Raw genomic sequence first — 18,451 nt, forward strand, 5'->3', positions numbered from 1 at the left:
TGGCAGGTCCATTCCCAACAACTGGGAATGAATGATTCCCAAGCATTAGATCACCAGGTTAGTTATAATCTAGAGTGAATCATCTGTGTGTTGCAGGGTTATTACATCAAAAAAGCCTATAACCTGAGGTTTTATTATCAATTTAATATTGTAATGGTCAGATACATTTACAGTAAGTTATTCCCCCATGTCTGCTGACCACATACAACATCCTTTAAATCAGGGATCCTCGAACCACGGCCCTCCAACTGTTGCGAAACTACACATCCCATGAGGCATTGTAACACACTGACATTCACAGACATGACTAAGCATGATGGGAATTGTAGTTCCTGAACAACTGGAGGGCCATAGTTTGAAGACCCATGCTTTAAATAGTGCAAAATTAGGTCAGAGAGCCATTGTGAAGTTAACTGCTTCATACCAACGCTGCTAAATTTAACCACTTGGTAACCGCCCTATAGACAATATACGTCTACAGGGCGGGTGGTTAACTCTAGGAGGGCGTCAATGTACGTCCTCCCAGAGTCCGTCTCCCGCGCGTCCCCTGGGGCGCGCACACGGGAACATTCGTGACCCCCGGGTCCAGAGGACCCGGCCGATCACGAATCGCGGTAAACGGCCGCTGATAGCGGCCGTTTACCATGTGATCGCTCCGTCCAATGACGGAGCGATCACATGTAAACAAACCGGCGTCTTTTGATGACGCCGGTTCCTCCCTCCTCTCTCTGTACCGAGCGGTACAGTGTGAGAGGGGGGAGCGCGGGTGTCAGCAGCGCTGTGGATGGATCTGTGACTATTGCAGTCACAGATCCATCCATCCCTGCTCAGCCATCCCTGAAACCCCCTGCAATACTGTGCAATACCCCCCCTACAATACTGTGCAATACCCCCCCTACAATACTGTGCAATACCCCCCCTACAATACTGTGCAATACCCCCCCTACAATACTGTGCAATACCCCCCCTACGCAATACTCTGCATACCCCCCTGCGCAATACTCTGCATACCCCCCTGCGCAATACTCTGCATACCCCCCTGCGCAATACTCTGCATACCCCCCTGCGCAATACTCTGCATACCCCCCTGCGCAATACTCTGCATACCCCCCTGCGCAATACTCTGCATACCCTCCTGCGCAATACTCTGCATACCCCCCTGCGCAATACTCTGCATACCCCCCTGCGAAATACTCTGCATACTCCCCCCTGCGAAATACTCTGCATACTCCCCCCTGCGAAATACTCTGCATACTCCCCCCTGCGAAATACTCTGCATACTCCCCCCTGCGAAATACTCTGCATACTCCCCCCTGCGAAATACTCTGCATACTCCCCCCTGCGAAATACTCTGCATACTCCCCCCTGCGAAATACTCTGCATACTCCCCCCTGCGAAATACTCTGCATACCCCCCCCTGCGAAATACTCTGCATACTCCCCCCTGCGAAATACTCTGCATACTCCCCCCTGCGAAATACTCTGCATACTCCCCCCTGCGCAATACTCTGCATACCAATACTCTGCATACCACCCCCTGCGCAATACTCTGCATACCCCCCCTGCTCAATACTCTGCATACCCCCCTGCGCAATACTCTGCATACCCCCCCCCTGCGCAATACTCTGCATACCCCCCTGCGAAATACTCTGCATACTCCCCCCTGCGCAATACTCTGCATACCCCCCCCTGCGCAATACTCTGCATACCCCCCCCTGCGCAATACTCTGCATACCCCCCCCTGCGCAATACTCTGCATACCCCCCTGCGCAATACTCTGCATACCCCCCTGCGCAATACTCTGCATACCCCCCTGCGCAATACTCTGCATACCCCCCTGCGCAATACTCTGCATACCACCCCCCTGCGCAATACTCTGCATACCACCCCCTGCGCAATACTCTGCATACCCCCCCCTGCTCAATACTCTGCATACCCCCCCTGCTCAATACTCTGCATACCCCCCCTGCTCAATACTCTGCATACCCCCCCTGCTCAATACTCTGCATACCCCCCTGCGCAATACTCTGCATACCCCCCTGCGCAATACTCTGCATACCCCCCTGCGCAATACTCTGCATTACTCCCCGGCATTACTCCCCACCAATACTCTGCATTACCCCTGCACCAATACTCTGCATTACCCCTGCACCAATACTCTGCAATACCCACCGCACCAATACTCTGCAATACCCCCGCACCAATACTCTGCAATACCCCCGCACCAATACTCTGCAATACCCCCGCACCAATACTCTGCAATACCCCCGCACCAATACTCTGCAATACCCCCGCACCAATACTCTGCAATACCCCCGCACCAATACTCTGCAATACCCCCGCACCAATACTCTGCAATACCCCCGCACCAATACTCTGCAATACCCCCGCACCAATACTCTGCAATACCCCGGCTAATACTCTGCAATACCCCGGCTAATACTCTGCAATACCCCGGCTAATACTCTGCAGTACCCAGAAAATACTCTGGGGAAAAAATGCGTTTTAACCACTTCCCGCCTGCCGGCCGTCATGACGTCCTTGACTTTGTGCGGGGATATCTGAATGATGCCTGCAGCTACAGGCATCATTCAGATATCATTTTTTTCAGCCGGCGATTCCCTACACCATAAGAACGATCATGGCCGCTGTTCCGCCTCTTGATTGTTCTTACGGGAGGCGAAAGGGGACGTCTCCCCTCCCTTCTCCCTCCGGTGCCTCTTCTGACTCACCGCTACGATCGTTTTATTTTTTTTAATTTTTTTTCAGGCTTCCCAGCCTAGAGGTGAGATGTGGGGTCTTATTGACCCCACATCTCACTGTAAAGAGGACCTGTCATGCTATATTCCTATTACAAGGGATGTTTACATTCCTTGTAATAGGAATAAAAGTGATCAAAACATTTATTTTTGGGGAAAAACATATCAAACTAAAATAAATAAAGTGAAATGAACAATAAAAATATATATTTTTTTTTAAAGCGCCCCTGTTCCTGCGTGCTCGTATACAGAAGCGACCGCACACGCAAGTCCCGCCCACATATGAAAACGGTGTTCAAACCACACATGTGAGGTATCGCTGCGAACGTTGGAGCAAGAGCAATACTTTTGGCCCTAGAGCTCTTCTCCAACTAAAAAGATGTAACCAGTAAAAATATTTAAAGCGTCGCCTATGGGGATTTTTAAGTAGCGAAGTTTGGCGCCATTCCACAAGCGTGTGCAATTTTGAAGGGTGACATGTTGGGTATCTATTGACTCGGCGTAACTTCATCTTTCATATTATGCAAAAACATTGGGCTAACTTTAATGTTTTTTTTTTTTTTAAAAGCACAAAACCGTTTTATTTCCAAAAAAACACATTCGAACAATTGCTGCGAAAATAACGTGCGCGATAAAAAGTTGCAACGACCGCCATTGTATTCTCTAGGGTTTTTGCTAAAAAAGCATATATAATGTTTTGGGGTTCTATGTAATTTTCTAGCAAATAAATGATGATTTTTCCATGTAGGAGAGGAATGTCAGAATTGGTCTGGGTGTTCCAGAATGCCTGATGGTGCTCCCTGCATGTCGGGCCTCTGTATGTGGCCACGCTGTGTAAAAGTCTCACACATTTGGTATCGGCATACTCGGGAGGAATAGCAGAATGTGTTTTGGGGTGTAATTAGTGTTATGCATATGCTGTGTGTGAGAAATAACCGGCGAATATGAACATTTTGTTAAAAAAAAAAAATCTTGATTTTGCAAAGAATTGTGGGAAAAAATTACAACTTCTAAAAACTCACCATGCCTCTTTCTAAATACCTTGGAATGTCTTCTTTCCAAAAAGGGGTCATTTGGGGGGTATTTGTACTTTTCTGGCTTGTTAGGGTCTCAAGAAATGAGAGAGGCTGTCAGTACATCCGATGTGATCAAATTGATCAATTTTCAGTAATTGGTACCATAGCTTGTAGACCCTATAACTTTCACCCAGACTAAATAATAACCCAATTTTTTACCAAAGATATGTAGCAGTATACATTTTAGGCCAAATTTATGAAAAAAAAATACTTTTTTGCAAAATGTTATAATAGAAATGAAGAAAAATTCATTTTTTTTACAAAATTTTCTTTTTTCATTTATAGCGGAAAAAATAAAAACCGCAGAGGTGATCAAATACCACCAAAAGAAAGCTCTATTTGTGGGAAAAAAAGGACAAAAATTTCATTTGGTTACAGTGTTGTATGACTGAGTTATTGTCATTCAAAATGTGAGAGCACCAAAAGCTGAAAATTGGTCTGGTTATTAAGGGTGTTTAAGTGCCCAGTTGTCAAGTGGTTAATCTGGGAAGCTAGTCCTCCATCTCTGATCACTAAAGGGTTAGGAATGTATGAAAAGATGAGGACCCTTTGTGCAAGTACTTCACATTCTCTGGGAGCAAAGGGACAATATAGACATGGGCACTGCCGAAAAATTTGTTCATTTTCGTTTCATTTGTTTTTTAGCTTTTTTTCGGGAAAATTCGAAATTCCTGCAAATTCCGGAATTAACAAATTTGTCAAAATTCGTTAAAAAACGAATTCAGAACTAAACAAATTTCCCATGTCTAGGACCCTCTGAAGAGCGTTAGCACTTTTCCAGTATGTGATTAATGAAGGATATCCTCACCCGATTCTCTGCTGGATTTTCTCAAAGTTTTCCAGATTTTGTAGAACATTTCTCTCTGGCCATTCTGATGGATTCACTATGGCCGTTTGGGATTCTGAAACAAAAATTGTGAACAGGCAAAGTTTATAACAAATTACATTTATAGTCTTCCCAAAAGCTCTGGAAATATAAAAGATTTCTAAGCTGAAGAGATGATTATTCGGCAACTGTATGCTATTGGTTTCATACAAACAAAAAACATACGTGGCTGTGTACCGTCATAGAGACAATGGGCCAGATTCAGAGAGAACTTACGCCAACGTATCGGTTGATACGCCACTTAAGTTCTAGGATGCGCCGTCGTATCTATGCGCCGTATTCTTGAAACCAGATACGCCTGAATTCTGGCTCCATCCGACCGACGTAAGTCTCCTACGCTGTCGTATCTTGGGTGCATATTTACGCTGGCCGCTAGGGGCGCTTCCATTGATTTACGCGTCAAATATGTAAATGACCTAGATACGCCGATTCACGAACGTACTTGCGCCTGTCGCAGTAAGCTACGCCGTTTACGTAAGGCGTACGTCCAGCGTAAAGTTATCCCTCATAAAGCAGGGGTAAGTCATGTTAGGGTATGGACGTCGGAACAGCTGTCGGATTTTACGTCGTTTGCGCAAGTCGTACATGAATGGTTACGTTCACGTCGAAAGCATTAAGCCGACGTATCTTAGGGAGTATATGCGATGTGATTCTGAGCATGCGCGCGCATGTGCCGTTTGTTCGAGAATTCTTTACATGGGGTCACGGCTAATTTTAATACAACACGCCCACTACCTTCCTAATTTGAATTAGGCGGGCTTACGCTACGGCCCATTTACGCTACGCTGCCGTAACTTAGGGAGCAAGTGCTTTGCGAATACTGCTCTTGCCTCTCTAGGTTACGTCGGCGTAGGGCATACGAGATGCGCTACGCCCGCACAAAAATACTCCGCTGTCTCTGAATCTGGCCCAATGCCTTTATAAATGAGATGCAAACTCACTGAAATTCACCTTTGCTGATACGGGCAACACTTTTTCTCTTTATTCATTTCCTTTTTTTTCTTCTTTTTTTATATACTATGCTTTTCACTTATTTCCGCATAGACCGATATGGTTCCCCCTTTTAAATTTCCAACATGGAATACCTATTCGGAACCACATTAACCACTTAAGGTCTCGCCTTATAGCAGTTTTACTGCTACAGGGTGGCACCTCTGCAACGGATCACATATATAGCCGTGATCCAACACTTCCGGGTAGGGATGTTCTATTGGGTTGAAGTCAGGACCTTGTGCAGGCCAGTCAAGTTCCTCCACCCCAAACTCGCTCATCCATCCATCCTTTATGTACCTTGCTTTGTACACTGGTGCGCAGTCATGTGGGAACAGGAAGGGGCCGTCCCCAAACTGTTCACACAAATTGTCCAAAATTTCTTAGTATGCCGATACCTTAAGAGTTCCCTTCACTGGAACTGAAAGGGCAAAGCCCAACCCCTGAAAAACAACTCCACATCATAATGCCCCTCCACCAAATGATTTGGACCAGTGCACAAAGCAATATCCATAAAGACATGGATGAGCGAGTTTGGGGTGGAGGAACTTGACTGGCCTGCACAGAGTCCCGATGTCAGGGTTACGGATTGGGGTGGGAGGGGACAACTGGTCCTCTTGTGGGGGGCCCGAGCACACAGGGGGGCCCACACAGGGAGAGGGATTAGTGATGGGCCACAATTGTGTCTCTCTACCTCCAGCAGCAGAAATGGGGTCTCTCCTCCTCTCCCTGCTGCCAGCTTTTAACTGCTGAGAAAAAGACAGTTTTCCCTCACTTATCCCCCTCCCTGGAGCCCAGCTCTGTTTCTCTTCCTATCGGATCCCGGAACTCCAACTGCCCAGCCTGTATATTTTTTCCTTCATCTCATTTTTATTTATTTAACACAGGTTTTGTCTTTTAGATTTAGCAGGATTTCTGCGAGTTATGTTGTATTTGTGTCTGCTAATAATTTTATTGTATTTTCTAGCAAAATATAGCTTTAATATGTTCTTTGGGGGGGCGGGCTGTCAGGTAGTCTATAAGGAGCCCCGCGATTTCTATCAGCAGCCCTGCCTGGCGTCAACCCGATAAAACACCTTTGGAATGAATTAGAGCGCAGACTGTGAGCCAGACCTTCTCGCCCACATCAGTGCCTGACCTCACAAATGTGCTTCTGGAAGAATGGTGAAACATTCCCATAGACTAACACTCCCTAAACCTTGTGGGCAGCCTTCGCAGAAGAGGGTGGGCCAACTCTTTATTGAACCCTCCAGACTAAGACGCCATTAAAGTTCATGTGCGTGTAAAGGCAGGTGTCCCAATACTTTTGGCAATATCATATATATTAAAAATGACAGCTGTTGTGTTCCTTATGGAACCTGGGCTCTGCAGGGGCTAACCACACAATATATCAGATGCCAGATCGAATAGTTCCTCGGATGTGCAAGTTCTCAATACTGGATCCTTACCAGCAGGGAGAGCTCCAGAGCTGTTGGGTTTTTCATCCTGCTTGGACATGTCTTGGGGCAGTTTGCTATCATAAATCCTGAAAACTGCATCCCGAGTCAGTTTAAACAAGGTCTTCAGTGAGTTAATATTTGCAGGGGTAAGTGATTGCGAACCAGCTTTTCTTTCTGGAAAGTAAAAACAAAATCATAATAAAAAAATAATAAAGCTCCTTGAACAGATATAATAATTCAAAAATAAAATGTGGCATCCAGCACTTACTGAAAAATTCCTCCACCGCTAAGGACCGAGTACGAGCCAGAGCCCTCTCCCTCCGCAGAATCTGATCACCATCCAAAAGAGGTAGATTGTTCAGTATGCTGCAATCTGAAAGAGGAAAGCTACTCCGTTAATGGTTTAAAAAAGGGGTTGTAAAGGTACAATTTGTTTCCCTAAATAGCGTCCTTTACCTTAGTGCAGTCCTCCTTCACTTACCTCATCCTTCCATTTTGCTTTTAAATGTCCTCATTTCTTCTGAGAAATCCTCACTTCCTGTTCTTCTGTCTGTAACTCCACACAGTAATGCAAGTCTTTCTCCCTGGTGTGGAGTGTTGTGCTTGCCCCCTCCCTTAGGCTACAGGAGAGTCAGGACGCTCTCTACGTTGCAGATAGAGAAAGGAGCCGTGCGTTAGTGGGCATCCTGACTCTCCAAGGGAGGGGGCGAGCACGACACTCTACACCAGGGAGAAAGCCTTGCATTACTGTGTGGAGTTACAGACAGAAGAACAGGAAGTGACGATTTCTCAGAAGAAATAAGGACATTTAAAAGAAAAATGGAAGGATGAGGTAAGTGAAGGAGGACTGCACTAAGGTAAAGGAAGCTATTTAGGAAAAAAAAATTGTACCTTTACAACCCCTTTAAGTGCAGTGGCACACAGGCAGCTTTTTAGCCAGACTTTGAAACTCAACTAAACTCTGTTAAACACAGCACAGCAAGCAGTGGGGGAAAAAACTGACGCGTTTCTCACAATTAATGCTTAGTGCCTAGTCATGGGCTCGTTACCTGATGACTCAATGTGATGCAAAAATAGTTGGGCGGGGCCACGAACGTGTGAGGTCTGTCACACCCGCTGTTGTCGGCCGTCAGCGAGGCTCCATGTAATTTGAGTGTTTTTTATTGTCCTGAATCATGAGAGTACCTTGTGGCGTTTTTTACAATAAAACGTGTACTAGTAGTATTCACGCTATGTGCGGCCCATGTTCCTTTTCCTCTATGGCGGCTGTTCGAGTTGGATCCAAAGTTGTTGGTACTGGGGAATATCATATGTTGAAACCAAGCAGATCATACTGATCCCTTTTAGGGACAACCCGAGGGTCCATTATTTCTCATGTGTGTTTGATCTCTGTAATTGGGGCTCACAACAATATGGTAAGAGGCTTGATTACGGTGGAGGGCACCTGTGTATGGTGCAATTCCTTAACAATTCATGTGGTTTGCCACCCATTGGGATTTATCATTAGACTATATGTTTTCATTGCTATTGGCACATGGACTTCTTTCCATATTCAACTTTATGGACTATTCAATTCACTGTTTGATTGCATATTGATACATTTTCAGTATTATATTTCTTGTATAGTAACCAGAAGTGCACCATTTATTTGTATGTACAATAAATTTATATATATATATATATATATATATATATATATATATATATATATATATATATATATATATATATATATATATATATATATATATATATATATATATACACACACACATACACTCCAGTGTCTAAGGTGGTTACAAAGAAGAGGGGGTCCACTTTTGACAAAGCAGGAACATACTCACAAATACATACAGCTTAGCATTTGCACGTTAGTATTTTAACTTAAAGTGGTTGTAAAGGTAAGCTAAAAAGAAGAAATAAAAGATAAATAAAAATATTTTATACTTACCTGCTCTGTGTAATGGTTTTGCACAGAGCAGCTCAGATCATCCTCTTCTCAGGTCCCCCGCCAGCACTCATGGCTCCTCCCCTTTGCCCACTGCCCCAATAGCAAGCCATTTGCTAGCGGGAAACTGGTGAGTGCCCGCTCCCGAGCCCTGCTCTATGTGTCTTTAAGACAGAGCCGTGGCTTTGCCCCGCCCTCCACACTGCTCATTGACAGCAGTGGGAGCCAATGGCTCCAGTTGCCGTCTAAGCCAATGAGGAGAGGGAGTCCCGGGACAGCTGAGGCTCTCAGGAACGTCGCTAGATCGAGAGGGAGCTCAGGTGAGTATCAGAGGGGGGTGTGGGTGGAACAACATAGAATGCACGACGGTAAAAAACCTTCAGCCTTTACAACCACTTTAAGATGTTCATCTCAATTGGCATGGATTGGCGACAGAGCCACTCCTTGTACTTACCTGGATTGTCTGTTTGAGGCCCATCATGCAGTCGTTGATGCAGCAAAACAAGTGAGGCCGCTCCATTGATATGATTGGCAGAGTGAAGCATGGTTGCTTTGCACGCTCCATTTTTTAAACCTTGGATTAAGAAGTAGTAACTGCAATACTCCCCTTTAACTTTAATCCCTGGAACTAGAGAACAAAAACCAACGGTTAGACTAACCGGTAAGGGCGTTTCTACGAACCTTCTAGGACGGCAACACATGAGATGATGGGCTCCTCCCTACAGGAAACACAATCTGTTTACAGCTGTTAAAAGGCCTTACCTTAGTCTTGTCCCTCAGTTGTTGTAAAATAATTCTCCCAACCGATTCAGGTCTTAATCTCTTAGGCACTTACCTCCTATTGTATAGAAAAATGTCTTCCCCCCCCCTTAAAACGTGTTTGAGCCCGAGAGTCTACCTGTTAGCCTATGTAGGCTTGGACCCGAGCTGGTTCCAAGGATGATTTCTCCATGTTTACCAGCAGGCCCAGCCTTTGCAGGGCTGAAATTGCCCTTTGGGTATCTGTTGCCACCTGAATGGCTGACGTACCGAAGATGAGCAGGTCGTCCAGGTAAGGCATTAATTCTATCCCCTGGGGATGGAGGTAAGCTACTTCGTGAAGATCCTTAGACTGCGTACACACGCTCGGAATTTCCGACAACAAATGTTTGATGGAAAATCCGTGTAGGCGCCATCGGATATTTTCTGTCGGAATTTCCAACAACAAAAATTTGAGACCTGGTTCTCAAATTGTCCGACAACAAAATACATTCTCGTAAATTAGGATTGTGTGTAGACAATTTCGACACCAAATTCCATGCATGCTCTGAATCAAGTACGAGACAGAAGCGCGCTGTCTGGTAAAACTAGCGCTCGTAATGGAGATAGCACATTTGTCACGCTTTAACAGACTAAAAAACGCAAGGATGAAAAGCGCGAATCGACTCTCAAACTTCTAACGCGACTGGTATTGAACTTCCCTTTAATAGTGCCGCCGTAAGTCTTGTACGTGACTGCGTTCTTGGCGGTCGGAATTTCCGACAACATTTGTGTGACTGTGTGTATGCAAGACAAGTTTGGGCCAACATCCGTCGAAAAAAAAATCCACTGTTTTCTTGTCGGAACGTCCGATCGTCTGTACGCGACATTAGACTGCCCGCTACCTGAAGGGAAGTGTCCTGAACTGCCAGTGGACAATCCCTTCCTGTGTTACCACTGCAAATCCCAGTAATGCCTGATGTTCAGAAAGATTGGGACATGCAAATAGGCATCCCTGAGATCCAGGGTAGTCATGAAAACCTCTTGACAGTTTTTTCCGCACTGAGCAAATACTCTCCATGAAAAACCTTGTGTAATCTAGGAATTGGTTTAACGTCCTGAGGTTTATGATAAGGTGAGACTTCCCAGAAGGCTTGGGTACCACAAAAATGTGTGAGTAAAAGCCTTGGTATAGCTTTATTTGGTACTGGAACCACCACCTGTTCCACCAGTTCCTGAATGCCTTCTAGCAGGGCTTTCTTTTTTAATGCATCCTTGGGAGGATGCGTTAGCGTAATCACAGGCAGGGGCTTTGACGAGAACTCCAGCCTTATCTAATCAATTTAGTGATGTACCGTATGTTGTTATCCTGGTTCTCCTCCTTCTTGGAAAACCGATCTCAAATAGTGAAACTGGGTCCTTTCACTTCTGAAAAACGCACAGTGTCATGCGGAGTCCCTCAGGGATCCCCCTTGTCGCCCGTACTATTCAATATCTATCTCCACCCTCTTTTTGAAATCATCAGTAACCAGAAGTTACTCTACCACTCCTACGCGGATGACACGCAACTATATTTTCGCATCTGCAACAATAAGGATTATTATCTCGAACAAGAGAAATGCCTTAACTTTGATCGAAAATTGGATGACGGAGAGTTACCTTAAACTCAACGGCTCAAAAACAGAACTTCTCCTGTTTCACGCCAACTGAAAGAGACTTCCCGCACCAATATGGACACCGCTGCCCATTCTGGGACAAACCATCACCCCTAGCACCAAAGTCAAAAGTCTTGGAGTCATTTTTAACACCCACATGACAATGGATGCACAAATGGGGTCAGTAGTCAGCGGATCCCACCATCTGCTGCGCCTGCTACGTAGACTCATTCCCTTTATCCCGTAAGAAGACATAGTGGTGGGTACAATTATCAACTCCAGACTCGACTATGTAAATGCCCTCTACTTCGGACTCCCAAAATACCAAATCACTCGTCTGCAAGTCGTTCAAAATACGGCCACTCGACTCGTGACTGGGAAAAAAACATGGGAATCAATCTCACCTTCACTGAGATGCCTTCATTAGTTGCCAGTAAAAGACAGAATCACTTTTAAGGCACTGACATAAGTGTGTTCAAGGAAATGCTCCCCAATATCTATGCAAAAAATTAAAATGTCACAACCCCAATCGCGTTCTGCGATCCACCAACCAAAATCTACTCCAGATACCCAAACCCAGATACAAGTCCAAAGGAGAACGAAGATTTGGAATCCAAGGACCTAGACTATGGAACGCTCTACCAACCAGCATCCAGTTGGAGGTGAATCACCTGGCCTTCAGAAAAAAACTCAAAACCCATCTTTTCTGAGGGCAAAAGTACAGTAGGGAAAGGATACTAAGCGCCCAGAGGCGATTCAGTTCGCATGTGTTGCGCTATATAAGTTTCTCACTCACTGTACTGTCTGAAAATTCTTCACACTGGAAAGCAAATTGAGACAGCTTGCCCCTTAGCTCGATTCCAGCGTCACTTGGTATCTTTAGTGCTTTGGCCTGGAGAGGGAAAGTGCAAATTGCCCGTTTGCCTACCTCTACTGTACCCCCACTTTCTGTTGGGTTCTTTCTTAGCTTTTTGCTGGTTTTGTCCCGAAAAAATTTCCTGTACCTTTCCTGGTTTGACGGGAAGTTGTTTCCCCCCTTCTGAGGACCAAGACAAAACTTTATCTAGGCCTGGCCCAAACAGCAAGGATCCCTCAAAGGGGAGACCCCACAATTGGGCCTTTGAAGCGAGATTGCCATTTCAGGCTTTAACCCATATTGCTCTCCTGGCCGAGTTAATAAGGACACCTGTTTTAGCGAAGGCTTTTACTGAATCCACAGCGGCTACCACCTTTCCCATTACTGAAAGGGAATCTATAACTTCCTTAGACTCATTATCCTGAGAGAGGTGTTTATTAAGTCTTTCTATACAGAAGTCTGCATTCCTGGTAACGCAGGTTGCTGCTAGCGCTGGAACCATAGTGGAGGCATTGGCATCCCAGGCTTTTTCCAGCAGGGATTCCGATTTGCGATCCATTGCATCCTCAAAAAAGAGAGGTCAGATTTTGTCACCTGGGAAAGGGCGGTGTCCAGCTTAGTGACCTTTAAAAAAAACAATCTGCCCCCTCCTCCTTTACCAGGTTTTAGGTTTGACCAAACTCCTTTCAGGAAACTCCCACTTCTGAAGAACTAAATCTTTCAAGGACTGGAGTAGGGCAAATACCCTTGACTTTTTTTTACCAACCCCCTGTACATATTATCCTGTGAAGAGATTTCTAGCTGGTTCAGGGATAAATAGCTTGAAGGAGTCCCTCCAAGTCTTCCAGGCCAAAGAGATGTCCGTTTATCCTGATGTCTTCTACGTCACTATCCAGACCTAGGTGAGCCGCCTCCTCCACTGAACTGGGCACAGATCTTTCCTAGCTTTCTACCTTTTCTATCTCTTCCATGACCTGTGATGGTGGAAGTGCCGGAAAGAGTGACTAAAAGACAATTGGTCCTGGTTTGGAGAGTAAACTCTCCTGAGAGGGGGCCCTCTGAGTCTGCAGAGGTGCATAAAGATTGAATAGTGGCCATCATTTCTTCCTGAACGGATTTAAGAAAAATCTTTCATTAGACACGAGGGCCAATTTGCTAATACATCGATAACAAAATGGCTTTGTGTGGGATTTAGACCATAGTTCCCCACAATTACTGCATGTTTTAGTGGAGCTAGTGCTAGCGGCTGTAGAGGGTGGTTTGTAGGAGAACTGAGCTCCACTTGGGGAATCTGAAAAAGAAGAGTAAACAATCCCTGTCACTCTTCCTGCCCCCCCCCCCTTAAGGGGCTGCACGCCCCTTTTCCAAAGGTGAGAGCGTGGGGGCTTTCCCAGGAAAAACTCAAGGCTAGCCTGGAGTCCCCCCCCGTAGTAGGTAATAAAAGGGACTTACTGGGTCCCGGCTTGCTCTTGCCTGCAGCCACCTGTACTGCCTTAACATCTACCTCCTCCATGAGGTGGGATCTGGCAGACTTTTGCTCCTTGAAGCTCGCTGAATCCAGGTAGGAACAGTAGTCTTTCAGCCTCCACAAATGCCAGTTTTAGATCGAGGTTTTGAGCATGCTAGCTCCTCCCCTTGGTGTCTTACATAACCTGACTCCAGCAAAATGGCACCCGCTGCACAAGGGGGAGGAGGAGAGCCTAGCTGCTGAGAGGTGTGCAACAGCATGGAAATTCTCAGCTACATCCAAACCGCCTGCACAACACCATTGGCGACCTGCGAGAAGCTCCAAGACAGGTGGTGTTTCTAAAACTGGTTCACAGGGGTACCATCCGACACTCTGAATTTCTGGTCAGAGAAAAAAAAAAACGTTTTGCTGTGGGAAAAACACAATCAATACTGAGGGAGAAGGGGTGAGGTTGGGCCTTTTAACAGCTGTGAACCGATTGCGTTTCCTGTAGGGCAGGGGTCTCAAACTCAAATTACCTGAGGGCCACAAGACAAGTTTTCATATGCCATGGGGGGCCGCATGCAAACTTCAAAAACAACAGCACTGGTGTCAGCGAACACATTATTAACCCCCAGCACTGGTGTCAGCGAGCGCATTATTACCACCAGCACTGGTGTCAGCGAGCGCATTATTACCACCAGCACTGGTGTAAGTCAGGGGTTGACAAATTTGCTTGGAATCTAGGAGCCAGAAAACGCACCCCGTCCCGACGAGCTTGCGCGCAGAAGCGAACACATACGTGAGCAGCGCCCGCATATGTAAACGGTGTTCAAACCACACATGTGAGGCAACGCCGCGATCGGTAGAGCGAGAGCAATAATTCTAGCACAAGACCTCCTATGTAACTTAAAACATGCAACCTGTAGATTTTTTTAAACGTCGCCTATGTAGATTTTAAAGGGTAAAAAAAGTTTGTCGGCATTCCACAAGCGGACACAATTTTGAAGCGTGACATGTTGGGTATGAATTTACTCGGCCTAACATTATCTTTCATAATATTAAAAAAAATGGTGATAACTTTACTGTTGTCTTATTTTTTAATTAAAAAAAGTGTAATTTTTTCCCAAAAAAGTGCGCTTGTAAGACCGCTGCGCAAATACGGCGTAACAGAAAGTATTGCAACGATCGCCATTTTATTCTCTAGGGTGTTAGGATTAAAAATATATATAATGTTTGGGGTTCTAATTAGAGGGAAGAATATGGGAGTGAAAATAGTGTAAAATGACATTAGAATTGCCGTTTAACTTGTAATGCTTAACTTGTAATACCAACGGCCACCACCAGATGGCGCCAGCTCACATCTGGTGGTAATAACTTGTAATACCAACGGCTCACCACCAGATGGCGCCAGCTAAAAAAAAAAAAAAAAAAAAAAAAATTTTTTTTTTTTTTTTGCTCCCCTCACTTCCACCCTGCCTGCGGGCCATTTATAACTGGTCCGCGGGCCGCAAATGGCCCGCGGGCCGGTACTTTGAGACCACTGCTGTAGGGAGTAGCCCATCATCTCCCATGTGTTGCCGTCCTGGAAGGTGAGATGAGAAAGTGGTGATTACAAATACAGAACAGAGCAGTGCAACGCAGATCTTTCATAATGGATCAATAAATTTACAGTCCAAACATACTTTACATAACCTTGTAGGTCATGTTGCCAGGGTCCAATTGCAACACAATGATTTTATCCCTCCCTTTTTGAGTGGTTAGCTTAGTATTATTTTTCTCTACTTGCTGTGCTTTGCTATACCAGTGATCTGTCATCTTACATAAAAAGGCTAAAAACTACAAGGAGGGTACATGCATGTTTATGTGAGAGTACTTGTACTACAGGAGAAGACGCCTTCTATAGCAACTTGGAGAAACCTTAAGCTTGCAGTACATCACCACACAGCGTTTTGAAACAGTCAAGCTTGACTTTATTATGATCATACGACCATGCCCTTGCAATAAAGTAAAAGCGATTTTAATAATACGGACAAAAGGCTTGTGTTCGAATGAACGTTTTTCAATGTTTAAAGAGGGGGGTCTGGTTACCGTTCGGTGCATTTGCCATGTTGAGGCTGAAACCTATTCAACAATTTAAGCAAAACGCAGATCAAAAATGGTTGCGCGGTGGTCATTTTTTGGATCGATACAAACGTTAACTTTTTTTTCTATTTGTAACAATTTTCTGCTCTATTACAGCTGTGTCAATGCAAAAGAAAAACGGAGATGCAGTCACAGAGAAATTATTGGTATTTTCATAGCAATTTCTCATCCAGAAATCCCATTTATAGCCTGCGATGGCCCAGGGCTGGTTACGAAGTCCAAAAACTAAACAAAACCACTCCGAGGCTTCATTCTGTCATAGACAGCTGAAAGCCGGCAATGACCCCCTCCAGGTCATTCTCTAGCTAATAAACTGTCTGCAGAACTCAAATGCTATTTTGGAGGCCAGAGGCTTTTTGGCTTCAATTGGTATTTGCATAAATTGATTTTTAAGAGGCATTATAAACCTTCCAACCTCCATCTTGTGTTTTTCACCTGCATTAATTATACAGTTTCAGGTGTCATCTGTTGCTCTGTACGTAGACAGATGTCCGCGCGACACCCACTGCCACCTGATCAAACAAAAACATATGAATGGTGGGTCCTATTCCCCATCCGTCCAGTGGATCGGATGACAGATAGAAATGGACAAGAGGTCCATTCCTATCGGATTGCCTCATTGAGGTGAGCGGGACTGTGTCTGGGTCCATTCTGCATAGCGGAGTGGACACGGACCTGTCATCCGCCTGCTCAGCGGAGAGGTTTTCTGCTGAACAAGCGGATTCCGCACAGTGGGAACACCCGTAAAAGGGGTCTGAATCATCACCACATTTATGTGTCGGAAATTTCCGTTTGTAACATGAGACATGGCACTGCATAGGTTATTGTATGACCTTGGTCTATAGTCTCAGTTCACAAAGGAATCGCACAGAAATGGTGTGCCATTCCTGTGCGATTCAATTTTCCGCCTATTTAATTGCATGGGTTTAAATTGCAGTGGATTGCACCAAAAGTAGTGAAAAAAAAAAAAAAAAAAAAAAAAAAAAAAGGAGCACTGCAACTGAATCACATGCTGCCCTTGGGCATGGTTTTGAATACTAGTCAGTGGCTGAGACAACAGTATACCAAGACTTTTCCACCAATACCTAGTTAGGGGCTAGTTCACACCAGATGCAGTTCAGTTTTTCCTGCATCAATATAGTCAGTTTCCGCACCGAAAACTGACTGGAACTGACTGCATTGGTGTGAACTAGAGCCATTGGAATACATGGAAAATACTGTGTATGCCAGGCATGTCCAAAGTCAGGCCCAGGGGCCAATTGCGGCCCACGTTTCGTTTTAATGTGGCCCCACTGGTAATTTGGATATATATCTCTTTTTTAGCCCCCAACGAATCCCAGAGAGCCGGGCATTTTAGAGGCTGCATTCATGTCAATGGTGGGGCTGCATTAGTTGCAATGATGAGGCTGCATTCATGGTACTTGTGAGGCTGCATTCATGGCAATGGTGAGGCTGCATTCAGAGGCTGCATTCATGGCACTGGCGAGGCTGCATTCATGGCAGTGGTAAGGCTTCATTCATGGCAATGGTAAGGCTGCAGATGGGCACTGATTAGGTTGCATTGATGGGAACTGACCCTTATTTTGCTTCACAGTTCTTTATTTAAAATATTTTTTCTTCCTGAAACTTCCCTCTTAAAGTGAAGGTGGGTGTTATAAGCCTGTGCATGTTATACGCAGATAAATACGGTATATCCAAATAAAATGCCCAAGCTCATCTTTAGACTCTTCAACGCACACAGCCACAAAGGCAAGCCAATTCTTGTTGGGTAGTGTATTAGTTAATTGCATTTAATTTTAATGATTCAAAGAATTTCAGGCAAAATGGTCGGCCCTCATGCATGTTCACTTCATCAAATCTGGCCCTCTTTGAAAAAAGTTTGGACACCCCTGGTGTATGCATTTTTAGTGCAGAAAAAAAAAGCGCACTGAACGAAACTGCGTCTGGTGTGAACTAGCACTAAAACAAAAACATTTGAAAATGTACGATGCCTTAAAAAAAAAAAAAAAAAAAAAATTGTTTATTTGCATTTTTGTGATTTTTAATAAAATGTTATTACCTGAATTTCAGCTTTGACAAAAAGCTGAGCTGCACATACAGATCACAAAACAGAATGCCCACCTTTGATTTCTTTCGGCTTCCTGGACAAGTACTCCTTCCATTTCCTGGAACTACGCTGGGACTCGGGGGGTAGAGAAAGACTACACACATTACATGACAGCAGAAATAAAGCTCCAACCTGGAAGAAACAAAGCACTGCTTGATTTGCTTTACCGATTTAATATTATGAATTCTAGCACAGAGGGAACAAAAAGGCGACCCCCTCCAAAAATGCCAACTATTGCAAACTACTCTCAGAAAGGTTGCATGATAGTGTACAGCTTGTTACAGCAGAATTTGCAGTAACTTCCTGGATCTGAGATTTTGTAAAGCCATCTACAATGTCTGGCTATTTTTCCCCCAAGTTCTCTTTCCATTGCCCCACCAGCACTATGACCTGTGAGCTCCCCACT

General features: G+C 44.9%; 1 protein-coding gene across 1 annotated transcript in view; it reads right to left on the reverse strand.

Annotated features, from left to right (window-relative positions):
• LOC120941497 (MDM2 binding protein) overlaps positions 1-18,451 on the reverse strand; it is a 109,158-nt gene that overhangs the window by 38,813 nt on the left and 51,894 nt on the right. Inside the window, exons 11-15 of the mRNA XM_040354912.1 lie at positions 18,060-18,177; positions 9,552-9,725; positions 7,418-7,522; positions 7,159-7,323; positions 4,643-4,736 (exon numbers count right to left, since the gene is read on the reverse strand). Of these exons, the coding sequence (XP_040210846.1) occupies positions 4,643-4,736; positions 7,159-7,323; positions 7,418-7,522; positions 9,552-9,725; positions 18,060-18,177 (656 nt within the window). The remainder of the gene's footprint in view (positions 1-4,642; positions 4,737-7,158; positions 7,324-7,417; positions 7,523-9,551; positions 9,726-18,059; positions 18,178-18,451) is intronic.

This window comes from Rana temporaria, chromosome 5 (genome assembly GCF_905171775.1).
Source record: "Rana temporaria chromosome 5, aRanTem1.1, whole genome shotgun sequence".
Taxonomy (NCBI): Eukaryota; Metazoa; Chordata; class Amphibia; order Anura; family Ranidae; genus Rana; species Rana temporaria.